The 26,670-nt window shown below is 41.9% G+C and overlaps 1 protein-coding gene and 1 non-coding gene across 3 annotated transcripts; one reads left to right on the top strand and one right to left on the bottom strand.

Moving 5' to 3' along the window:
- The first annotated feature begins 6,504 nt into the window (after positions 1–6,504).
- Positions 6,505–21,602, top strand: plpp2b (phospholipid phosphatase 2b). Of its 2 annotated transcripts, none has more exons than XM_027025777.3 (6): positions 6,505–7,008; positions 17,315–17,466; positions 17,836–18,098; positions 18,193–18,250; positions 19,200–19,376; positions 19,748–21,602. In XM_027025777.3, exons 2-6 carry the CDS (start codon positions 17,431–17,433, stop codon positions 19,898–19,900), a joined length of 687 nt encoding a protein of 228 aa, XP_026881578.2. In that variant the 5' UTR covers positions 6,505–7,008; positions 17,315–17,430; the 3' UTR covers positions 19,901–21,602. The 2 variants fall into 2 exon arrangements, with proteins under 2 accessions (XP_026881578.2, XP_035379300.1); XM_035523407.2 differs by having other exon boundaries at positions 6,506–7,175.
- A 3,329-nt stretch (positions 21,603–24,931) lies between these two features.
- On the bottom strand, positions 24,932–25,003 carry trnaq-uug (transfer RNA glutamine (anticodon UUG)). The gene has a single exon. It is a non-coding gene; the product is annotated as a tRNA-Gln (tRNA).
- Between the last annotated feature and the right edge of the window lie 1,667 nt (positions 25,004–26,670).

Here is a 26,670-nt window from a genome sequence, read left to right as displayed (position 1 = left end):
CGCAAAACAATCTTCAATTGATCACTGTAGAATATTGTGTATAGATTGATGAGAAAATTAGCTGAGTCCATTTTAAGATGAGGCTGAAACATACCAAATTGTGGAAAACTTGAAAGAGTCTGAAAACACCCCTGTGAACCCTCTAGGAATCACTGCCATTCTCAGATTCCAAGGTACCACAAGTAATTTGATAGTGGGCTATTCAGTGGTTCTTTGATCCAGCACGGTGCGCAATTGTTTTTACTTCTGTTCTGATTAGGATAACAGCAAGATGAATTCTGAAGTGTACAGAAACATCTTAAATGCACTAAAGCAACTATGGAGTTTTTAAATTGCCAAAAAGTGGAATATAGGTGACTGGCCAAGTTAGTCAACAACCTGCAGCTTTTCACTTACTGAAGACAAGACTGAAAGAAAAGATCCTCTAGAACAAACAGGATCCAAACACAGCTGCATTACAGGCCAGCAGGAGCCTTACTAGTGAAGATACCAAACAAGTTTATCAGTTACAGACATCATGTATCAATTGAAAAGGATTTGTAACAAAGTACTACAGTGACAGTTTTCATGAAGGTTGTGAATTTAAAAAAAAAAAAAAAAAGGTGATTTGTCCAATTACTTCTGCTCCCATGAAATGGATGGACCATGCATAAAAGAGGTTTTTATTTCAGTATGGTTCACCCTGTATAGATGTATATGTGTATACAGATGCATATAGATTCCCTCCAAGTTAAACCTAACATTGTGTTCTTAATTCTATTAGTCATCGTGGTGTTACAAATCCAGTGTGATGAAGTGCAGACAAAACAATAATAAATACTGCATCACAGTCCAAATACTTGTGGACCATACTGTATGTTACTATAATTAATGTGTCGGCTGAAGAGGGCAATACTCAAAGCATACTGTGCCAAGTAACGTATTTTCATGTATCTTGAGTTTAGTTTTCTGAATTCAAGAGACAAACCAAAATTCAAATCAAAACTACCCAAACCCATTTTCATCAGACCATTACAAGTCTTTGTAAATGTATCAAACAAACATTTTTAAACTGAAAATCCACTTTTGTGTCTCAGGCACCAGCTCAGAGACAGGGGGAGCGTGCAGCTCTGTGCTACACTGTGCACTGCCAGCTGGAGACCCTCAGTGCACCTGTGCATATTGGCGACTGCTCTGAACTAGGACCAGCCAACAGCTCTTGTCGACTCACTGTCCCTGCCCAGACATGTGTCTGCTTGCTGATCATGTCCAACTCAGCAGGCTCCACCCCCTCAGCCATAATCACGATACCCAGCCAATGGGAGGCTGATAGGTTTCCTGGGGTCCTGGCCAAGTCTTACAATTTTTAAGAAATAAATCCTTAGCATTATGTCTGACAGAGGGGAGTAATTTTAATTTTGTAGGAATTAATTTAGCAGGGGGATTTTACTGTGTGCTGGAGATCTTTATTCTTCCTTATCTATAACATAGATAAAAGATAGGTATATTATTAAACAAAAGTATGTGAACCTGACTAGCTACCTAATATGTTGGACGTCCCATTACAACATCCCTTCCACCGACTTCTGGGAATGTTTTCCCCAACATTATGGAGCATTTGTGAGGTCAGGCACTGTTGTTGGAAGGAAGAACCAGCTTGATGTTCTGGTTTATCAGGTGTTCTGTGGGGCTGAGTTTCATACAAGCTTGTCAAGTGATATATATTTGTCTTTGTATGCTGTAGCATTAACATTATTAAGAACTAAGGGCCCAAACCCCAAGTCATTATCCCTCCACTACCAAACTTTGTTAGCACCATGTCTTCCAACATGTAACACTTTTCTGTCATTCCAGCAGTTCATCCATTAGACTGCAAAACACAATTGATCACCATCTTCACACCATTCCAGCAAATACTTTCCATTGTGTACATATGGCACCTACTTCATGAAGCTACCAATGCACAGGCTGTTGCCTTCACATTGTTTGGAACCCTAGAGAAAGTAATGCAACACCCTCTACATTTACCAGACACCTTTATCCAAAGAGACTAACAATTATATCTGAACAACCTAAGCAGTTAGCAGTCTTGCTCAGTAGCAAAGCAGTGCTGGGACTTGAACCAGCAACCTTCTGATTACTAGTCAAGTGCCTTAACCACTGAGCCACCCATGCCCTTCACCCAGGCTTCTGCACTCAGTGTGTGCATCATGTTAATTGGTCAATAATGGCACCTACAGGTTTCAGGGGGAGACGAATGAAGTAGGGAAGAAATCTGTGGCAAAGGTGGCCATCCAGTCCATGCTTCACGAGCTAGGGCCTCGATACGCTGATACTGATGCAATAAAAGATAAAACAAAATAAAGGTCGTAAAAATGCAGTTTCTGCAGTGGTTTACGATATTAGGGGAAATTCGTCTCTCATTCCTGCTTCCACGGCAACGCATACATATATGTATATTCCTTTTAACTGTTTTAAAAGCTTTTATTTTCAAAGCAGTAGCACAACCTTAAACCAGTCGAGTTTCAGAAATAATTTTCAACTAGTTTGTCGCTTTATGTCCAAATGTTGCAACATTGTCCTTTCAGAGCCAAGACTGCTGGATAAAGTCCGAGTGACTGCGTTGGATGGCTTCCGTCTGAAGGTGTGCTGGACTGCGCCACAGTCCCACACCCTCACTAGCTTTGTGGTGGAGTGGTGCATTACAGCAGAGAACACACAGTGCCTGAGGGAGCCTCAGTGGCAAAGAGTGGACCGAACCACATTCAGAACCATCCTCACAGGTGCAGAATTCAATCGTTTCATTCTCATATACGTACAGGGGGGCTGTTCCTTTGCAACTAGACACTGAAACGTGGCCACGGTGATGTTAACGGTTCGTTTGCCCTGTGGAACAGAGAGTGTGGACTTAATATTATGAGTTGTTAGCTGGAAGATGCATTTGGTGCTGTTTCTGTGTGTTAAGAGGGCGTGGAGCCAAACTTGTGCTACTCAGTGAGTGTGAAAGCGGAGTATAGCAGCCGCCAAGCAGGTACAGGCTGACAGACAATACACAAAAGGTGTATTCATTAGTGCTCACTGGCTCACTGGAGGCTTGGACTTGGACATTTGTAAAGCTACTTTGTGACAACATCTGTTGTAAAAAAGTGCAACATAAATACATTCGGTTAGTACTGTTTTCCAGAAAGAAAAAAAAAAAGAATAAATTCTGGAGGAAGTATTTGCTACATTTAGTTCTATTTGAATTGCTAGTGCTCGTATCTGCTTCTGCTCGCCTGCGCCCTCTGTTGGTCCAAAGCTGCATGTCGCAGAGCATGGCTGCACCTACGTGGTCCTCCTAGTGGAGCCCAGTGCCCTTGGCCCTCCGGAATGGTTTTATCACCAAATTCACGCTCCAATATTAGAGTGCAGACAATTCAACACGTGAGTAACTATTATAATAAAACAGCAATGCAGAAACGTGGGTTTGTGTGTGTCCAAGTTCACAACTATGCAAACGTACTGACCTAATTCTAACATACACAGACCTGTCACACTAAAAATGTGAATGGGGGTGTGTATATAATAAATTATTACAAACCGATTTCAAATCTACCTTTTGCTGGAAATATCATTATAACTAGTTGTCAATACTCAAATAGCAATTTTAACAAGGACTCTGGGCCAACAGCAGTACTGAGACTTATGAGATTTTGAGATGAATCTGTTTAAATACTGATTATGGCACAATATCTGTTCTTCTGCTTGATGTCAGGGCCACCTTTCACAGCATAGACCACAAAATATTGTAGGATAGACTCAAGAGTGAAGTTGTACTGTCAGGAACAGTCTTGTGTTATGAGTGGTTTGGGTCATAACTGCGGGGCAGGAAGTACTTTGCTGAAATGGACAGATATGTATCTGTGCAGATGCCTATAACCTGTGACGGCCAACAGGCTTCTACTCTGCTGGTTTTTTTTCAATCCGTATGTTTGCCTTGGGCCAAATCCCATAAGATTATGGAATATTTTGTCACAGCTATGCAGATGAAACTGCATTTATTTATTTGACACTCTCAACTTTGAACCAATGGATTATGGTCCCACTGATTAACTATTTCAATGCCTTCAACGTATTACAAACTGGATGGGCCAAGACATCTTGCAGCTGAATAAGGGAGATTATTTTTTTAGGAAAAAAGTTGAGAGATGTAGTCTTGCAGCCTATCTTGACTTTAGAGCCTTCAAATCAAAAGAAATGGTTTGTATCCTAGAGGATATAATGAACTCTGGCCTCAGTTTTAGCAGTCTGGGCAGAGCTGTTTCTAAATCAGCTTCTATCATCTTAAAAATGTTAACAAAATGACTTCTTGTCAAGAGAAGACTTTGAGGAACTCACCAGTACATTTATTTCGAGCAGGATGCGTCACTGTAATAGTCTCCTTACCGGTATTCTTAAAAACAGATAAGTTCAGCTAATTCAGCTGCCAGACTTCTCACCAACAGAAGGGAACACATCACCCTCTATTCATGTAGACTTACAATGACTCCTACTGTTTTACAGAACTGACTTCATGGTACTATTACTCATATATGGCTCTGTTTGATATGTTCAAGAAATATAAGCTGTCTCTGATGACTATGAATGTATCAGTTAATCAACGTAATGTCAAAACTAAACACAGAGAAACAGCATTTAGCTTTTGTGTTTGGGTGTGTGTTTCAGGAGAGCTTCAGCTGCTAGCTGACTCTCAGCAGTAGAGGCTTGATGTTGTGTGTCTGGCCTGTCCAGGATGCACTCGCAGGTCTACACAGATGTAGATGTGTAGATTTACGCAGAGGACCTGCTGATCCTGTTCTCTCTGTGCTCACGGGCGACCGACTGCAGAATACCAGGCCGATATTTACCCTCACTCAGATGATGTCATTATTTACTTACCATTTACAACAGCCCTGGAAAATTTTGTCATTTCTCTTTCTCATTGTCGTTTTTCTTCGTTTCCATCTCTCCCACTCTTCTATCATTTTTGTTTCCCCCCCCCCCCTCTCTCTCTCTCCTTCACGCATCCCTTTTCTCTCTAGCTCGTATCTTTTAACAGACTCATGCACTTCTGTGCTGGCTTTCATGTTGACTGGCTGTATGTTAATAGCAGGGTTCTTAGCAGCACTCTGTATTTGCTGGAGTACGCGACACAGCTAAGAACACACACACACACAATACAAATCGCAGTGTCAAATTAACATGAAGATCAAATTAACAACAACACAGTGTTTATTTGTGTCCAGCTGGACTCATAGGTGTTACTTTAACCTGAGAATCGCTGCGTATCATTCAGAACACATAAGTCAGTTTTATGGAGGTGATTAATTCAAGCGCATGTGTGTTTGTGTCTTTTCTAGGATAAAGCAACGTGTCTGGCCCGTCATCCCTAACCCAGCTCACAGCAGCTTTTCCAAGTGGCCCTAGACAGAGACGCACATTCCTGCCTTCACTTTTTGATGGCTGTACATTAGTTGCCAGTTGTGGACGTTTAGCTGCTCGTATTGGTATCATATGAACATTTTACTTGTTATTTCGTCACTTGAAATTGGAAATATGTGCTTGGTAGTGAATCCAAGAATGCTTTTTTTTATCCTGGATATGTTCTTGAGTTTTCTTTACAGTATTTTATTGTGAGGTGATCAAATACTTGTGTAGATTAAGGATAGCTATGAATATGTTAAAAAAAAAAAAAGAACTGCTGTTCTAGAATATATCCACAAGGGGGCAGGAAACTAAAGGGTTGTACTTTCAATTCATCAAAGAAAGTTAATCAAAAGCTAGTATGTAAAAGATGCATGTTACTCTAGAGATATTTCATCTTACAATTTCACAGCACTGGGATATTTTTAAAAATATATATAATATTCAATATTAGAGTTAATAAATGTTGGTGAATTTGTGGGGCGCTATATTGTTTGACCACGAGGAAAAGTATTTATTAACATCTCTGTTTTCAAATTTGTACTAGGCTAATGAGTGCTAGACTTTGTTTTCGAATTATTATACATAATTTTATCATAATACTGTTTACGTTCGGTTATTTGGTTTGTAACGCTTATATTTTAATATGAATATCTTACCAGCCTTATACTTTTTCAATCGTCTCACAAATATTGCCACAAACCAGAGTAAGTTATAACTTTGTTATAATCTTTGTCATTTTAATTAAAGAATCTTTCTTTTTTTAAGTTGGGACGTTTCATATTATGCAACTTCTTAGCTAAATATTTTAAAAGCTTGTGAGCACAGGGCTGTAGCAGCCACCCACACCCAACGGGGGTGGGGGACTGTGTTTCCATTATGCACATGCCAGCAGCTGTTAACTTAAAACACTGCTGAGTAAATACCTCGCGTGTGTTTACTAATAGACACTGCAGAGATGACGTTTGTATCCGCAGGTAAATAAAAATCACCCCCACGTTTAAACATTTATGACGTGCTCTTCTGAAACTCCGTTCCTGTTTGTGCTGCCCTTCGTGCACTGAGGAAAATAATCTGATGTGAAAACATCCCTTTGCTCGTGTCCACAAGATTTGCATAGAAAGCTTGTGCTTTCGTGCCTGTACTTCGTCTCCTGTCTAAAAGTTTGATATGCGTTTAGACTTCAAGAGTTGCACAGTTGAATAGTCGAGTACTTTAACGCGATATGAAAAGTCCCTCCCACAGATCAGCTGTTAAAGTGAAATTCTTTCCCAAGTCTCGCTGTCGGGACGGTATGGAGGGAGCGCTTTCATAGCTGGCGCCGCGGTGCTGTGTTGGCGTCACACGAAGGTGTGGAGACGGTGAGGAAGTGGACGGATTTCTGGCGTGGAGTTACGTGAGATCGGAGCTTAATGTCAACTTTCTGCAAGAGGCAAGGCGAACGCAGAACCTCCGCTTCAGCGGGACATATAAAAGCGATGCGCACCGAAAGCAGAAAAGGCGTTATTGTCGTTCCCTGAAGCTCCGACTGTCTGAGGTGGCGAGGAATCGGGGCACTTGGGCTGTGTCGTTAACAGCACTGGGCAGGTAACTAAAGCCAAGCCGGAAAAACTCGCAGTGCAGGTTGTGTGCATTCAGCATTCGATCAAATGAATTAATCGATCTGTACGTTAAACAACTCAGCAAGCTAATCATGAAGGACAGCAAGAGAAATAAGCTATTCGTCTTGATGGACGTCTTCTCTGTGATCGTGGGTAAGTAAACCTACCTACCGGCTGATCCCGTACGAGCTGCATAATCTATGTGGACAAGGGTACCCTTTAAATCTGACGATGCAATATTTATTTAATTTCGTTTTATTTTTAGTGCAATACCACAGCGTAATAACCGCAAATCCACAGAAATAGACAGCATTTGTCGATTAAAAAAAACGTATCGACCTTTGATTACTCTTGTCGTGTCATTTACAGTAAGCGCTATAAACCTCACACTTCCAAAAAAAACACATTGTTTTGGCACGTAAGCCTTAAACAATTCTGAGTTTTTAAACCATGTCAGCTAAAGTCGCTCATTTTGTATGGTTCTTGACTCTTAATATGTAGTGAATAAACGTGAATAAAATCAGCGTTGAAGCTAAATTTATGTGGAACCATATTTGTCAAGTCAGCGTCAGCAACCATATCCCTCGGGAGCTTTTTATGTTGGGAAATTTTATTCCGAGTGTGTTCAGTTGATTTCGCTGTGGCGCTGACTTTTGCAAGGAAGCGATCGTTTCAGTTTGACCTGGTGGATTTTGTTTTAACGCTGTTCACGCCAACTTGAACTGGAAATTTTCAGGAACCCTTTTGTTTATAGAAACACGATCCAGACCTGTCACTGTTTCCTATACAATGTTTATCCTTACACTTCGGGGCTTTTGCGTGCTAGTGAACACCAGCTCTGGTACGCAAATCCTTTGTCATGATGTTGCACACATCTTTCTTTTTTTTTCAGCCGTGGCGATTTCTAATCTCTATCGGTCAATTAAAAATGATTAGTTCTTGGTGATTTTTCTTTTGGAAGACACGAGTGCTTGTTCTTTTTGCGTGAGTCACTTCATTCAGGTTGATGAAGTCACACGGTGGCCCTTTGAAGACGTCCTGTATTGTGTCTTTGATGCTGAGCGTTTGGCTTCTGTGAAGTGGAAGGGAAAGGGCAACTGCTTCACGCACATCAGCACACACTGCGAGTTTGGGGCTCCTAAAGAAAGAATTCCACTGAATTACAGAATGGGAGTTATGTGCTTGTCTGCTGTCCGAGTAGGCTTCTTAGCTTGGCGTGAAAAGTGGAGTGAACCTGGTCGTTCTATAATGCCTCCTGTCATTTTCAGATATTTCTAAGCATCTGTTTTATAGCGTTTTGTGTTTTTTTTTTCCCAGTTTAGTCATAGCCAGATACCCACCCACTAGTTAGGTATTTTCTGTAAGGCACAATAGCTACCAAACAGAGAGGAAAGTAGTGTGCTTAATGTGAAACACATGAAACCAGACTTTTTTTTTTTTTCCAAGCTCACCCTTTATAAATACATTTACGGCATTTAGCAGACACTCTTATCCAGAGCGACTTACAAAAGTGCTTTGTCATTTACTAATAGAATATATCCAAGTACAGTACAGAGTGCTTTGTCATTTACTAATAGAATATATCCAAGTACAGTACAGTAGGTTAGAATTAAACATACCAATGAACTAGAATACTGTAGAATGCAGGAATGAATGCTGATACTTAGAAGTGCAAAATACATAAGGTCTATCTTAAAAATGATAAGTGCTATAAACAGTAAGTGCTAGAGTTTGTTAAAAAGCATAAATAATGCCCTACAATAAGTACTAAATTACCAACCCCTAAAAGCAACATTGTGACTGTCACGTACAGAGAATTGGACATGCTAGATGTCCTTGATTGGCTGGCATCAAATAGGGACGATAGTGGGAAGATGAAGTGGACATCCTCCCACTCGGGGACCAGGGTCAGGTATAGTGGCTTAGAAAGAAGGCTCCAATGTCAGTCACTGCAAACATAAAGCTATTAGAAAGAGCTCATTAAAATTGGTCTGATATTGATGTCAGTTATGTTTATCCTAAGTGGTCGGAATGTATATGGACAGTGCCCACTCATGTTATCTGAGATGCTGCAGAAGTAAACTGACAGAAGTAAACTTCTGATGGTCTGTTGAAACAAGCAAAGAGGAACAAGAGATGCTCCAAAAATGTGAAAAGTAATATATTTCACTTTGATGGGCAGTGCGTTTTTTTTTTTTTAAATGTACATTTATCTGACGCTTTTATCCAAAGCAAACTACAATTACGAGCAAGTACAACTACTGCCTCAGCCAGTAATGTATCATTGGGTGTGTTAATGAGGTTTTACGATCTCCATTCCAGGAAATGAAGGCAAGCTCAAAAGTCCATCAGCAAGTCCTTGCTGAAGCCCTCACACAGACTCGCACCGTCGCTTGTGCAAATTGTTCCTCTCTCCCATTGCTCCAGGAATAACAGCAAGGCCCAGTGGTGTGTGAGGAGGAATCCTACAGACCTGCGGCACTCGGCCGCGTGCTCCATCCCTAAGCCTTTCCCAGCTGCGTGTCCGACACGCCAGCCAGGCCTGCTGCGCCCATCGCTCTCCCACCTGTTATCTGTCCAGAACACCAGCGGGTTGGAGCACGCTGTGGTGCGTGGCCTCTGGGTTTAGGTCTAGGCTGTGTGCTCAAAAGCCCGGTCTCGAAAGGTTCTGATCCGCGTTGATCGCACCGAGGTCAGGAGTGCTTAGCTGCTGAATACTGGTTTGCTTTTAGCCTAGGTGCATCGGGACTAGACGTGATCTCTATAGGACAGCCCTGCTACTGCTCAGGCCTCTGGGGCTTGATCAATTGGTGATTTGCTCATCCTTGTAACATTGAGTAGAATTTAGTAAACTGAGTTCAGAGCGAATTATAAAGCAGTATAATCAATAAATTAAAGTGGTAGATTAATAAATCTAAATTAACATAAAGATATGGAGTCGCTACACAGTGTTATGATGTCATTGAGAAGGCAAGGTGAAAGAGATTTTCAGCTGTTTGTGAGAGAGAAGGGAGAGACGTACAGGCAGCTAGGTGAGCAGGAGTGCGGACCCGGTGTTTGGAACCTACGCTGAGAGCCCCGTCACCATCCGTCAGGAGTCTAGAAGAAGGAACAGAGTTAAATGGTTGTCTTTCTCATTATACAGCCATTTCCACCACAGAAGTTTCTATTGGAGTGCTTTGAAGAGCACTTCAGATAGTTCCACACGCTGGAAGCTGTGGCCTTGCTCTTGAGTTCAGAGTGACTCGCACGATGAAGTTTTGGGAAGTTTGTCATGTGTTCTCATTATGATTTCCACTTGAAGGTTAAAGATGGTGACGAAAGGATCTAGAATTTGGCCTTTGGCCATGCAAGATTGTGTCCATGTGTGCTCGTTAATATTCAGTATTCACATTTGAACTTAGTCATTTTGCAGATAATATTATCTAGAGTAACTTATAAAACAAGATAGTGTCACTGCATTAATTATAAAGCCCTTGAAATATTGACATTTTTGGCTTTTTAATGTTGTAGGTGAATTTCATGACAAATGTTATTGTCATGCAAATGTTGCAAGAGGAAAAAAACTGTTTTGAACTGTTAATTACTTCCTGGAATTGCCTACTTCCTGGATGTCCAAAAAAGTAAATCAAAAACAGCAACATTTTGGCTGTTTACAGCTGAAGTGTGTGAACACGTCAAAACCAGGTGGTTTTTTGTATGCTCTGTGTTTTAGACCATGGAGAAATAGAAATCTGTGGTCTAACAGATTTTAATAACAATAACAAAGTTATTGGTCAGGGAAAAATAGAAAAATTCCAGCGTTTCTCCCCTGGACAAGGGGAAGGATGCATGTGGTACAGGGCTCACAGCTACAGGATCGCTGAAGTGTTTCTCTGATGCTGCCATTCCGTGTGTGGCTGTTGATCTTTGCGGTGTCAGGTGCTGCGTTATCTGATGTTTGTTTGTTTGTTTGTTTGTCCCCCCCGCACTACCACACAGAGATGACACACAGCTCCAGCCCATCTTAGCAATGCTGCTTGAAGCGTAGCCACGGAAATGCAGCCGTGTCGACATCTCCTGCTGAACCTCCCTAATAAGTTGGTGGCAAAGCTTTGTGAGACTTTTTCACCCATGTTTTCGCGCCCGAGGTTCTGAATGCAGAGAAAACAGACGAGGAGGAGTGAGGACGAGGGTGTACTCCTGTGCCGAGGTTGTACCTTCCACGGTCCGACTGGAGCGGCGGCCCGGCGACCCACAAGGCCTGGGTGTCATGGGAAACTTTACATCGGCCTTTGCTAGTGCTCTTAGAGAATGACGGTATTGAGGGCAGTGATCCCAATTTCAGGCCGATACCGTCATAGACTGTAAACAGCACAGCAATAGTGTAGAACCATAAATCACAAGGTGTGGTCAGGAACACGCGTCAGGATCAAAGTCCCGTTCACAGCAGGATAATCTGCTTCCTGCCATGAAGATGAAGCAGATGCTTTAAAAAGGTGAGAAAATCTCACCAACACCAAGATACTTTTAGAAGCCGGTGTGGGTGGGTAGCATTTACAGCTTTCTGTCACCTGAATTTCACAGGCAGTATAACAGGAGCTCACGAAGGTGAGGCTCTGAAGTGTAGGCTGGAGTCAGAGCCCCGAGAGCTAGAATGGTCTCCGCCGTCTTTAAGAAGGACGCTTCAGCTCTCAGATTTGTATCCTGTGAGTGGAAATTTAGAAAGGGCTTTAATGAGCCTGGCCCACTTCCACCAGGAGGGGTGAAGCCCTGTCTACTCCAGCTTTGCTCCGTTCTGGTGAAATTGCTGCTTGCATGCCGTAATTGCACCGCGGCTGCACTAAATAAAGCAGGCCTAATTCCGCCCTGCATATTTTTGGTCTGTGTGTTTGTGAGAGTGGGAGGTTGTGTACAAAAGGGGAATCAAAGGGGTTGGCATGAGTTGGCAAGTTGTTATTGGGATGTTTGTTTTTGTTTGCTGTTCTTTTTGGTTACTTTTTCGGTGACAAGTTCGGTTACTTGTGTCGAGGCTGATCCAGAATGGGGTTCCTTATTCTCTCGAAATTCACCTTCCTGTAATTTCAGTTTTATCTAAACTGTTGTGGGGAAATGGGCACTCCTGATAGGCTTCTGCTGGCTGTGCAATAGAGCAGGTCCGTCCCCTCTGACAAAGGGCCCAGGTGGCGTGAGGCATTGGGTGTGAACCACACCCTTCTCGCAGTAATGCCTCATCTCCTGGTGAGCTCTGCCTTTATTGAGGTGAGCTCGATCTCCGCAGGTCCAGATGTTGTTAAACAACCACTTCATTTCCACATGGTGGAGGTCAGCTTTTGATGAGCTGGACAGCCTGTGCGTGTACCTTACCTGCTCCCCGCAAGTCCACGCTGCTGTGTTGGCCACTTTCGAAAATATAACCTCAGCCCCAACCCACGATAAGCTTTGCGTGACTAGGGGGTCAATCCTTTAACAAATTAACAGTCTCACCAAATTATGTCAGCCCTGATGGCTAACATCTTACGCTGGGGAAAACATTCCATCAGCACTAAGAGTTGCCTCAGAGAGAGATTGTGGAAACATTTAGTCATAGACAGATGGTTTTGTTTCCGGGACTTTCATCGTCATTCGTCTCTAATGCCGTGTTCCAGCCAAGCAGCGGCCCTTAAAGGGGATCGGGGGGACACACGTTTGTTGGTTCCTTTTTTGGCACGAGCCAGCTGTTGTCTGGCTGGCAGACGTAACGCCATGGTCGCAGAAAGCCAACAGGCCCCGCTTGCCGTCCTTTGTGTGTTGACTCCTGGGCTTGGCGTTAAAGTCTCGGATCCACCTCAGCAGAGCAGGATGAGGGTACAGGCACCCTTTATCGACACTGTTTGCTGCCTTACAAAAAAAATAAAACAATTGTATAAACTACGAGAAAACATGTCTTGCGAATAAATGGGCATTTTTTAAAAATGGGTAGCAGATGGACTCGGTCTGTTTGAACTGGGTCTCGGCTGAGTTCAAAGAGATCAAACAGATTTGTCTGCTTTTGCCATTGAAAGGCTCTATGCTGGTCACACGCGTGTGCCCCAGTGCTCCTCTCTGCATGCGAATGGTTTGGTAACAGGGGGAGTAGGAGCTTCCTCCACATGTCTGGGTCCAAGCAAATGAGCTTTGACCAGCGATGAAGGACTAGCTTAGTTCATTCCACAAGCCTACAGGAGCTTTTGAAATATTTTGGTTTTTAAGCACCTATCCCTGGAATTCTCCACCGTTCATTTCCTAAGGGATGGAAATGAGATTCCACTAGGGAATGGGGTTGTGTGACGTGAAGGCAGATGCACCAGGGTGTGTGTGTGTGTGTGTGTGTGTGTGTGTGTGTGTGTGTGTGTGTGTGTGTGTGTGTGTGTGTGTGTGTGTGTGTGTGTGTGTGAGTGATGGGAAGAGAGAGAAAGATGTATTACCTGGTTGGGCACATGATGTTAATCCCCTCATGGATATAGTTCCTTGATGAGTATCTTGAAGATGCATCAATCTCTCAGACTGGTAATGCCATTCTATTAGAAACCTCCTAGAGAAACAGAAAAAGTATGTGGTATTAAGATAAGCAGAAGAATTTTATATAATCTCTGTTGCTATTAGCCATGAATTCACTTTTTGCTTATCAAACAGCATTAGACGTGGCAGTATTTTTCTCCCATTCAGTGCAGGACATGGGCACTGATGGTGTATCAGCATTTGCATGTGCACATTTGTCAAAGGGCTGTTTTGTTTGTTGTGGGGTTGCACGAAGCCTCATTACCAGCCATTGTTCATTCTGTACTGTATAGAAACGTCTGTAAAGAACGCGCCGTAGCCTGTCTGGTGTGTCAGTCACTCTCCATCCATATTCTCCACAGACGTTCAACAGTGCCTGAAACAAAACCACTACAGCCGCTTCTCTTCGAGTTGGTAAAAAAAAAGGGGGGGAAAAAAACAACATAAAAAAAAAGCTTTGTTTTTGACCTTGTGTGGGAAGAGCCTTGCACTGGATAGAAACGCGTCGTGGTCCATCTGTTTCACTGCGAAACAAACGGGGCCAATATTTTCATCATATGCTGTAGATGGAACAGCCATCTTTTTACCGGGTCACCCTACATTGCTTTCAAACTCACACTACAAGACTTAACACCTTAACAGGTTGGACAGAGGAGGGCACCTCACACTTAACAGATGGCTTTTACAGATATGCTTGTGTTCCCGTCATTAGGCTGCGTTATTCCACGGGGGATGGGGTTTCACACTCCTGATTACTGTTGAAGTGCTTGTGGTGGGTGTTTAAGACTGAAAACAACAAGAGGCAGACACCAAGCTCTTGTGGAGGGCTCGTTTTGAATAAATATCCACTCTGCTGCCTTTGAATGATCTGGTAAATAAATGGATTTGCAGTACAATGCTTGGGAACAGCAGCATGGGCTAAGCTTCAAATTGGGTTGTTATTAAAAATAAATACATAAAGTTAAAAAAAGACTAAAATCAAAATTACAATGAAAGCTATTGAGGGGAAAATAATGGCTACAATTATATTTTAAAAAATCAGGATCTCATGCATATGAATGCTGTTTCTCAAATGTATGTCTGTACACACAGGAATTTCCTGTCAGAATACTTTGATGACCCTTATTTGCTTTTCATAATATCAAGTCCCTGCTGACCCATATGCAAAAGGTTTGTAAAAGTCTAATATGCATATTCAGTACTTAGTTAAATAATCAATTCATGAAATATGTGGAATAGAACTGGCATGTACATTTTCATACAAAATTACAATAGCTCCTTAATGTAAATGGTCCTTCATAATGAAAACATTTATATACAATATGAACTGTGTGTGTCAAATACAAGTGTGAGCAAAGTGGCATATTTGACATGTTGGGCTCTAGGGGCCATAATGTAGAAAACAAATAACGTTCTGTATATAACAACAAATATAAACTCATGATCTCATATATGGATTTTCCGTACCTTATGCACATGGTGTGTTGCTGGCCGAATTCTTGCGCAGTAGGTATCGCCACAGGACAGCAGAACTTCCAGTTTCTGGACTGGTGAATCCTGTCGTGCTGTGTTGACATAGCCTGGGGGTGGCTAGCAGTGGCATGTCTGGATGCCTCGCATGTCTGGATGTGTCCCTAGTGGACAATGGCTGAGCCCTTTGAACCGGTCTCGTCACACCAGACGCTTTGGTGTTGATGTAAAAACAGCGTGCATCAGCTGTGTGTGGGAGTGCCTTAGAGCTGTTCAAATGCTGCTATTTGGAAGCTTATAATGGTGAAGACAGATTTCAGTGCGGCCCCCGCAGAATGCATCCTTTACGGTGTTTTTTTTGCGTCTTTCAGGATGTGCCGTGGATAATTAAATTATGCAACGACTCATCACTTCAAAGCCGTGCACAAACTGTTCTCCAGTGTGAATTATAGACGATGCAACCATGTTTTCATCGTGATGCTGGTGGATCCGATATGAAACTCTTCAGGATATGGCGGTGCATGCAAACTAATTTATTCACAAGACAATGAATCTTGAGAGAATGTCTTTGGGCATGTTAATTTGTTAAACAAAATTAACTACATTTGTTAAACAAAAGATGAACAATTAATAGGTGTTAACACAAACCCGCAAAGGTTTGATGGACGCAACCAACAAGGCGGACGTAGCCAGCCTTCCGCGCACACGTTGGGAACATGCAGTGTCCCGGTGGCAGAGACCGCGGGGCCTGACGTGGCTTGTCAGTCATAAGTCGACAGCATTTCCAATGTGGATTCATGAAGACATCTACTCGCCAAAGTTTACTGGCCTCTTATGTTGTTAAACGTGACTGTCACTTGATAAAAGTTGACATGGTGGTGGTGGTGGTGTGGGTGTGGGTTTTTTTTGGGGGGGGGGGGGGTTTTCCCCACTTCTTGTTTGTCACCATCTGCAACCTGAATGGAACAATCCATGATTTATGCCATAAAGAAGTATAAAGGCTACACTGTTCACAGGTTTTATCATTTAGCTCTTAAACAGAAGATATTCAGTCATAAAACGTCATGCCCACATGAATTGTGTGGGATTTATATGATAGAACACTGAAAACCAAACCCTCAAACATCTATACCCAAAGGAAATAAATTAATTTCAGTTAAAAGGTACAATAGCCTTGTAGACAGACAGACCAAACCATAAAGCAAAGCAAGAGACCACCAGTGTTGGAGGTCAAAAACTAAATGCACATCCGAGGGAACATATGAAGTCTTGTATATGAACCTCATTTTCTGGAATTACCAGCCTTACCACATTGTTGAATGACTCAGCCACACACCCACTAAGTGGAACAAACAGACTCTGCTATCCTTCATCATAATTGGAATGAGAGCAGTTCAGGACCCACAGGTGTACGAGCCACGTGACCCACCTAGCAGTCAACCTGAGTGTTTAGGCACAATGTGATCTCTGATTAAATTGTTTGTGATGTCAACAATGGTGAACAGATGCTGTACTGGGTCAGGAACTACAGCAGTCAAACAAACCCCCCCCCCCCCCTGATTACTGGCTTGTGGTTCAAGCTTGGAGATCCTTATGTTGGAGGATCTTGGGTGACTTCAAGATGTTGCTTCATTTTTCAAGAACACTTTCCATTCAACACTGCAATGACCATTTCTTCCTGTGTGTATCTCCAGCCAGCCACGTTGGTCTGTGTTTTGTGGGCTTGTGGTAGGGGTGTCTGGGACGTGTGTTTTATGAAGTAGCTGACTCTACATGTGGTATCCGAAGGCTTCGACTTTGAGATTTACGTCTCCCTTCTTTAGTTTAATAGTTGATCTTGTAACACTGTATGTTCCGTACAAGATGTTCAATGGTTAGGCCCTGGAACAAAGCTTAAAAATGTGTTATTTGGCAGTGGTGGTGGGGTATTTTCTTGGTACAGTGATTGATTGATTGATATATAGATACAAATATTTATTTATTTATTACACACTCACAGTGCCAGGGAGGCTTTTAAAAAGTCTCCCTGGCACTGTGAGTCCATAAAATGAATAGTATCATTTACTGTTCTGATATTCAAGCATGTGGTCCTATGAAGGACATGGTGTCCCACGATGGTGTCCCACGATGGTGTCCCATCGTGCTGTGGTGTTTCCCCTTATCATGCCATCAGGGTTATCTAATGCAAACAACGCCACCCACAGTAGTGACGAACGGTCTGTCAGCTAGTTTGACATCAAAGCTCAGTTACCAAAAATAAACCCATAATACCATTTACATAAGTAAACCCGAATAGACGAATCCACTGTCTCTTTCCTTCCTAGCCTGTCTGCCCTCCGTTATCCTGAACAGCATTTATCAGCCTTACCATCGCGGCGTCTACTGTGACGACCAGAGCATCAAGTACCCACTAAAGCCAGACACCATCACCCTCGGCCTGATGGCAGCAGTTACCATATCCTGCACGGTTATCATCGTGAGTTCCTCCCTCCACGTGCTTTCCAGGCATCGTTCTGTCACTGTAGGAATATCGCACTTCAGATGTTGACAAAAAGCCACTTCATGAGAGGGTGGGACACACTTCAGTTAGCCTCCGTACTGGTATAGACAAGTCTCTACTATACCAAATACGGAATGCTACAAAGCATATCCCTAAATGGGACTTGAATCAATCCATCATTTACAGTTATGTATACCTGCTGTTTTGTAGTTATTGTTGTTTTTATTCATCTCTAGTATGTGGTAGTATGACAGATTGTGTCGCAGCACAGGATGAGAACTGCATGTGGCCACGTTCTGCTTTCTGTTCTTTTTATTCGTCCTCTGTTCCTCAATCTTCCCTCAGATATCATCTGGCGAGGCGTATCTGGTCTACAATAAGAAGCTGCAGTCTAACTCCGCGTTTAACCATTACGTGGCTGCTCTCTACAAGGCGCTCGGCACCTTCCTGTTCGGGGCCGCCGTCAGCCAGTCGCTTACGGATCTGGCCAAGTTCACCATCGGCAGGCCGCGCCCCAACTTCTTCTCTGTTTGCGCCCCCAAAGTCTGCAAAGGCTACGTATCTGAAATCAACTGCACCGGAAACTTCAATGATGTCACCGAGTCCAGGTAATGCACACGCGTTTGTTTGAGGCATGTGGTTGGGGAGATCGTCTTGCCCTTGATTTAAAAAAAAATGCCTAAGTGTGGTCTTTTCTTCCAGGTTGTCCTTCTACTCAGGCCACTCGTCCTTCGGGATGTACTGTATGCTGTTTCTGGCGGTGAGTGTGTAGTGAGAACGTCCTGAATGCCTACGGGACTCTGCTGCCTGACCTTGGACACAGAGACATTCTCGTAGCTCTTACTGGATTTGTTCTGATGAAGCATGTACAGTTTTCAAATTTTTCTGGGGTTTTTATTTATTTATTTTTTGGGGGAGGGTTTTTTGTTTACATTCCCATTTGCTGCCTGCCCATATCTTGAGTAATTCAGGCACGGTGATAAAACCTGAAAATGAAACAAACAGGGGAAAACGGGAGAGAGAACTAAATTAATGGAACTATGCAAATCTAAACGTTGGCATTGGATTATGCAAAATGGTGCTTTCATATCATTATGTAGTGTTGGATAACATTTATTAAATTTGAAAGCATTCAGTTCATGTCCAAGTATTCTCAAATCGCACTGGAGTTCCCCTGAGGTTATTTTTGGTATTTCCCTGTGATGCAAGTGGGGTCAGGACTTTTACCATTTTGTATCTTGCTCTGTGACACTAGTCTGCATGCGTATTAATTTCCACTTTAATATTCTGGAAATGTCAGTTAAGATATCGCTGTAGCGTGTTCTTACACAGTTTGGACTCTCTTTTTTTTATTTTAAACCCATGTGCACACCCTGGGTGTCTGTCAACATGGGCCTCAGAGTACCCTCACACCTCTTGCCAAACATTACAGTACATTTCCAGTTCTGATGTTTTGTCCAAACTGTGTTTGGCTCTTTGCTGTGCTCTGCTTCAACACTGTCCGTACTTTAGCATGGCCAGAGAGGGACTAAAGCAGGAAAATAGAATATGGAATGGTTTAAGGCCTGATTTCCAAAACTCTATTAGTTGCACATTGCTTGTGCTTTTCCAAACCCTTCCAAAGTGGATTACTCTCTCTTTCTCAATTATCCCCATCCACTTTTCTCCTGTCTGTCTGTCTCTCTCTCTCTCTCGCTCTCTTTCCGCAGCTGTATGTCCAGGCCCGGCTGAGGGCCAAATGGGCGAGACTCCTGCGACCCACCATCCAGTTTTTCCTAGTGGCCTTTGCCGTGTATGTGGGCTACACCCGAGTTTCGGATTACAAGCATCACTGGAGTGACGTTCTGGTTGGGCTCCTCCAGGGAGCGGTGGTCGCTATTCTTACTGTGAGTACAGAAGCTGCTCATCACACCTCCTCTCTCGTGTGCCTAGGCTGCGCTTTTGGGATAATCCGATGCCAGTTTTACCTATTTACATCAACATTTGGGTAAAGTGGCTCTAGATCAGTGTGAAGGAGCGATTATATTCCTGAGATTTAATTGGTTAAGTGATTCACATCGATTAAGCAATGGTCATGGATTCGTCATGTCTGTAGAGTGATTGTCCAGCTCCTTCAGCATATTTCAGCATTTTTAGTATTCGGTTGCTCGACCGCAGTCTTAGACTTGCAGCAGATTTAATGACTTTTCAATGTTTCTGCTAAACTATGTTGAGTGTTTAATGTTTCCCTGCTTGTCTCTCTTTTGGCCTCGTCCAGGTACACTACGTTTCAGATTTCTTTAAGTGCCGTGCTATAACTCATTGCTCTAGTCCAGAGACAGTTGAAAGTGACATGCTGGAAAGAAAACCCAGCCTTCGGGTGGGAGAGGTGGAGCAAAACAACCATTATGGCTACCGCGGAACTGTGTGAGAGTTGGTGTGCCGGACCAAAATGGACTACATCTCCCACAAACCACTGGGCTGACTGGAGGCAGGCTACACACACCTATCACAGTGGTACACTAGCCACTTTCCTGTCTTTTACTGTGTGCGTTTGGGTGAGAGCGCAGTCTCGTCGATTCAAAAATGTCCTTTAAAACATCTTTGATGCAGTTTTCTTGGTTTTTATTTATACTTTTATTAATTTTAATAATGAACAAATGTTTAAGTACTGAAGATTGTTTCAACTAAGACAACTAGGCCGGCCTGAGCTCTTGATAAGACGACTTGTACTGGTATCTTCATAAAGTGGAAATCTGCTTCCAAGCAACGGCTAGAATAGTTGCTCTTGGCTGGAGCCTGGTTTGCAGTCCTCTATCGTCTTTTAAACTCGAGTTTTTGGGTGTGGGGACATGGACATATCCAGAGAGGATTGCTGCGCAGAGGTTCAGGCGTGTGCCAGTCTTGTCTCAGTGCGGCTTTGGAGCGCTGCTTGCTGCTCATACCAGCGTCGCTGAACGCCTCCTCTGTTGCGCACCTTGGTCAGGTTGACTGATTTGATAGAAATCTTGTGAGCTGAACTACAGACTGTCACTGTCATGTGAATAGAATGACAAAGATCTAATTGATGTCTGAGTGAGAGAATACCACTAGTTTGTTTGCTCAACCACACAAGTTAAAAATGTTTTCTTTCTATGCGACAAGTTTTAATCTGACTTCATATATTGTAAAAGAATTCTGTTTTTCTTTCCTTTTCGTTGTTCATTTGCATGTTATGTGGACAGAATATGTACTCTACAGTGCAAAGCCAATGAGTGTGTTAATTTCCCAATTTTTTTTTATCATAAAGTATGCAACAGTATCTTCTAAATATGTGCCATTTACAATTTTGTACATGATAGATTACAGCTGCCTATATAAACTGTCATTTTCTCACTTTTATAAACAGTTTCTCATTAAAAACACAAGCAAAAACAAACAAGCAAAAAACATTTTCAGTAATTCTGATCTCCTACATTTGTTTGGTGCCTCTGTTATTTTGCATATACAATTGCATTTGCATTTCTTTTTAAATGGAATGTGCTTTCAGCTTGAATCCAAATGTAAAAAACTCCGATGCTATCAGGACTTCGTGTACTTGATGGTATTTTGATTCAGATATTTTGACTTGTGTGAACATGTGAAGTCACAAATGCCAAACCTGCAAGATTCATTTGTTCTTCATTAATAATTCTTACATATATGCTTGCCTTCGCATCTCTTTGTTCCACACGTGCCTGAGTGCGGAGCTGACCTAGGTGCGTGATTGCACGGTTTAGGAACTGTGCCTTGGCGTCTCCTTTGGCCTGGCCACCAGCTCCGGCCTTGCTGTGTTCCCCACGGCACAGCCAGCGTTGGTCTCGTGTGGAATCTGTAGCGGCAGTGCTTCACGAGTAGGCCCCTGCTAAGAGGTCAGATTTAACATCGTGGTCGTTTTGTCTGGGCTACAGCGAGACGGTGTGGGAAGCCTAACCATTGTACTAGCATGTTAACAGAGCTTCTCGCATTAAAAGGACTGACCTAGGAGTAGTATCATGTAAAGATACTGTAAGATGACCTTGACATGCAGACCATGCTCTGTTTATTTATATATGGTGTTTTGTATTTGTATTAAATACAAAAATATTTGCAATAAATATATTGGTATATTGGAATATGTCATGTCTGCTAATTCCTCATCATGCAAAACTTATTTGGAGAGACACACAATGGCTACACCATAATAACACTTACTTAACAAAGCTATCTTATGGCCTTAGCAAGAAATGGAAAGAGAGCCTTGTAACTGCATATCTGTACCACACCCTAATGCCACAGTATTTTATTTAAAGTGGTCATATGTTCATAATCTAATGGTTACATCTTTGGAACTGATTTATCACATCACCCATCTTTATTGATTTATGTTTCTTTCTTCTGTCCAAGGCTGAGCACACACACTGTTAAAATCTACAGGTTATTGTCATACTTTCAGTGCGATTTACTGCAGATGAGGCCCAGACCTACAGGAGCCACTAAAGCATCACTTCACAGCAAACAGCCCAGGATTGATTCCTTCTTTTCCAACACAAATCAAAGCTACATTTTATTGAGATCTAGATAGGAACCATTATCACCATGTTTGTGGAATTAAACAGCAATCTTTGAAGATGTGATGAATTCTATATGTTGGAATATGAAGAAAACGGTGCTCCTAGACAAGGCCGTAGTCCCACTTACTGGCTTTGCGCAATGTTAGGAGCAGTCGATGTTCCCATCTCTTGTTGATGGGACACTTAATATTGTAACACCGTATCAGCACTGCTGACTAACCAACGTCTCTGATCTGCGGGAAAAGGTAACATTAATGTCAATACACTATTATGCACTAAAACTCTAATTGTAGAAATAAATGATATCTTACTTATATTTAGGAAGTGAAAACTCCTTTACACTGTTCTATGTCGAGTACATGCTACCAAATATCAAGTACACACCACTCTGGAGACAAAAGGAAAGATCTGAAATTTTTGAAATTTGAACATGTTGAGTAATGAGATTTGAGGTCAGTCTAGGGACACTGTAATTTGATTTGTCTGGACTGACACCTAACCATGCTTACATGTCCAAACTCCTCCTACCTTGTAAGTATTGAGAATAAAAACAGATAAGGTGAGCATCTAGAGCAATTCAGAAAGAAGCTGTTAGAGAAAGAATTAAGTGTAGCTTATCAGTAGATCAAGAGGCAGCTATGGTTTAAAAATGTGTACTGTACTTTAAACACAAGCTCCATTGCATTAAGGAAAACATGCATTTTGTAAAGTAAGTATGAAATCTAAATAACATACTGTTTTCCCACCCAGCAACATTTTAAAATTGTGCTCTATTTTAAAACCTGTATTTGAGATGTAAACTAAGAATACATCAAAATGATACTCTGAAAACATATAGTGAGATACATACCCAGCCCTAAATGGGACAGGCATGTAATTCATTTAGAGACACCCATCAAGCTTTCTAAAACAATACTGCATGTTTATAGTAAGAAGATGTATGATCATGAATGCTAGTCTTATTTTAGAACCTGTTATATATCTTTGCTAATAATGTGAAGCATGTTTACTCACATTTCCATTTTGAATTCAGTAAACAGTAACCTTATATTTACAATGATCTGAATGTGGGTACTTGCCTGAGATGATCGATATTACTTAATTCTATTATCTGTTTATATACAATAAAACTCTGGCCTTGCTGGTATAGGTTTACCATGAGAAAACTTTAACAAACATGGGGCCCATTTAGATATATGGAAACTGCTTTCTACTAATCCATTTATGGTCCTATTGTGTTCCTTTGGCCTTTGTTTTTCTTATCTTCTGATGAATTCTCTTTAGGGAGTAGTAACAGGTAGACATTACCAGATTAACATTAACAAGGGGAGCGCTATGAATAACCAGTTCATTAATCTCCAGAAAAGTGAAACCCAGTCCCAGTGTTGTGGCACACCTTTAAGGGTTTTAGTGCAGGCACTATTTTCATTAAAACCTTCATTAAAATTTAGGGTCAGCCAAATCAACCACTGCAAAACTATGTGGATCTCTGCGTGCTATGAGATACTGTTGGCAAGGAAGCCACTGTTCCATTTTTCTGCGCCGTCCCAGGTACATGATGATTGAGACTCAACAACAGCTTTTAGTCCAGCAACAGTAAACAGATGCGCAGGAATCAGCGTCTCCCAGCAAGTCCCGACAAAGAGCTCAGCCGGAGCCTGTGCCGCACAATGCTGCATTTCTTTGAGTCCACAAAACAGCCGTGTATTTCTCCGACATTGTCGACAGATTCATGTATGTATTTATTCATATCTAGCCTTAAGGGTGTTAAGGTGTGTATGTATTAGTGAGGTGATATTCCGGATCAGAGGTAATAACCTAATAAACCTAATAAACACGAGTTTGACAGCTACGTTTTGGAGAAAGATGCTCCGGCTTAATGATGACAGAGGAGTTCAGCGGTGACAATAAAAGCCGTGATGAGCGAACACTTCTTTTGGCATTCACTCTTCAAGGCGCGATTGAAGCTTTCTCCTCTGGCTCTATTAATTCTCGTTTTTAAACTAAGTTGAAGTAAACCGCGACTTTTGCCCTGAGCGTCGCGTAAGAGCGGCATACATCAAACAATCAAGATAGACGGTCTATTCTCAAATATAGCCCATGTTCGCCTGTTTTTTTGAACTGTTTATCGACTCTTTAGTTCTTTTTTGCCGTACTCTCGCGGTCTAGTATTACCTACTTGGTCCCGCCACCAAATAAACGAAATCTTGCTTTTTTGAGCACACGATGCGGCGCGCCTTAAGTTTAGAAAGGACATTCAGCTAAATCAGTACAGTATGATTAAGGAATGCACGCCCCGTTGTAAGACCACAATTATGATTAAAATACTACTAAAACAGCCCATAAAAAGAATACAGTATAAATAGAGAAAACAAATGTTTGATGTCTTTGCTGTGACTCGGTGTATTTTGTTTTGTCACAAAGAAATGTGCGACGCCAACAAGGCCTTGACACAACCGACTTGAACAGCTGTTTTCAGCATTGCTTGTCAACACTTGTTCCCGTGTCGTGATGTGGTTTGAGTAGAGCTTGCAGGCCATCTAGAACACATTTATAATGCAATGTCATGATCCCAAAAACAGCTGACCTAAATTTAGGAAGTGGGACACGACAACGACTTCACAAGTATTACAAATGATTTGATGTCTCGTTATACTTTAAGCTCCTATCTGATCTTCGATTTCTACTTTTATTGCGCCTAAATGCATAAATCCAACAGCAGCAAGGTCTCAAACGTACTAAAGCTGTGCTAGTAGTTGTTCCACCAGTAGGGCTTTTTATTATTCAGATTATAGATTAAAGAAGAATTCAAGATTATTGCGTTAAAGTAAATATTAATTTTAAATTCAGACTTTTCACAAGTACACGATAGTCAGGAAAACGTAAAGAACAGGTTCTACCGAGATTTGAACTCGGATCGCTGGATTCAAAGTCCAGAGTGCTAACCATTACACCATAGAACCACGCCTACATATGCACTTCGTTATTTCACTATTTGGACATAACAGGATCTAAGTTATATACAGTTATTAAAATAAATGACTTAATAAAACTAGTTTCAATGTTTCAATTTTCATAGAACAACCCAACCCTAAACCTATCAATACCACTCCTCTACATCCTAACCCTAACCCCTAACCTGATCTTAATGGTGTCGAAAGGGTAAATCATACTAGCTTTCAAACATTCTCAATAATCTCCTTTTCAAAAAACTGGAAAGCTTACATCATAGTCATCTGTGGCATAGCCCCATAAACATGATTACTGCTTCTGATGAAGATGTAGCAAATTGGTTGCACTTTTTTTTTCAGATGATTATCTAAAAACACTTCTGATCATAATGATAAGACTCCTGCTTCATAAAATACGAGAATTGGCAGGTACGTTTCTCAGTGCTAAATCAGTGAGGTCTAGATGAAAACCACACATTAATTAGTGACGATGATCTTGAGAAAAAGCCACCTTTTCACTCTTAATTTATATTTTTTTGTAAATTGCTATGAGCTAATAGAAGCAGGACCCAGAGTCCAAGCTTGTGAGCCATGGGCGCTCTGAGTCAGGTATGTGACATTAGGATCGCGAGATGTGGCACGAGCGGGGCGGCTTTCTTCGCGACTGCTGCGTATCCGTGACAACGCTAAGGGTGCGCGCGGTACGCTGGCATTTTATACATGTTTGACACACCTTCAGATGGAAAAAACGTGAAACTGTGCACAGCATTTTGGGCCTGGGTTTACACATCACACTGCAGACGTGAAGCACAAAGATCTATTTGTTCGATCCACATCCAATAACCAACAGGCTTGGCTTTGAGACAGAACAAATAGTAAAACAAATAGTAAAACCTGCAGTGTGCAAACTAGATGTGAGATCTGACATTCAACAGCAAGCTAACATTCGGAAAAACACAGGCAGTGGAAACTGCTACTGGTTATTCTCCACTTTCATTACACGCTATAGCACCACCCTCTACATTTAGACTGGTGGTGTTGTACAAGAAAGAGCATCCGTGTTGCTATGGCAATTCTTTCCTATTCCATAATGACAGCACATACGGACAGTGTGATTGTAACTGCTGAATGAAGTTTTTAATGAGTTATTAACATGGTCTAACAAATGCAGAGCAAATTACTAGCGATGCACAGTATTAACACCTGTTGTTACAAATGTAGGATAAATTGTCGCCATGCACACATGGACAGTGAGAGCTATGGCCACTAATTGAGATGTACCTTTGTGCCAGGCAAAAAAAAAATCCGGCTTGTCTTTCCAGTCAGCCATCACCTGGAAAGACAGTAACTTTCCTTTATGTGAATGAGGAGCCAGCTGACATATCCAAGTCAGATATTTTCAGTATGACAAGACTAAATTTATTGGCCTCTTTCCACTTTCCTCTTTCACCTTTGTGCTAAAACAAAGGCAGTCAAATCTAGCTCCTCTTCCCTGCCTTTAACAGGACAACATGGGTTTTCCTTGCACCTGAATGGCTTCAGATTGGCCAGAAGGCCTATCAAAAACATATCCACCAGGAGCAGGAATCATAAACATATTATTACATACATGCAGCAAGATAAGCAAGCTATTTGTCGAATGAACAGTGACCTTCTTCCTTTGGATAGAACAGCATCTA

The sequence above is a fragment of the Electrophorus electricus genome, chromosome 26 (assembly GCF_041902795.1).
Source record: "Electrophorus electricus isolate QZ-2024a chromosome 26, ASM4190279v1, whole genome shotgun sequence".
Lineage (NCBI taxonomy): Eukaryota > Metazoa > Chordata > Actinopteri > Gymnotiformes > Gymnotidae > Electrophorus > Electrophorus electricus.
The sequence above is the reverse complement of the archived record's forward strand: the minus strand, read 5'-3'. Positions and strand labels throughout refer to the sequence as shown.

Bases quoted from the DNA above. Each gene is read 5' to 3' on its own strand.
- plpp2b (XM_035523407.2), top strand. From the start codon at position 7,115: ATGAAGGACAGCAAGAGAAATAAGCTATTCGTCTTGATGGACGTCTTC. The intron at 17,467-17,835 runs GTGAGTTCCTCC...ATCTTCCCTCAG, and splicing joins TATCCTGCACGGTTATCATC to ATATCATCTGGCGAGGCGTA. The intron at 18,251-19,199 runs GTGAGTGTGTAG...CTCTTTCCGCAG, and splicing joins ACTGTATGCTGTTTCTGGCG to CTGTATGTCCAGGCCCGGCT.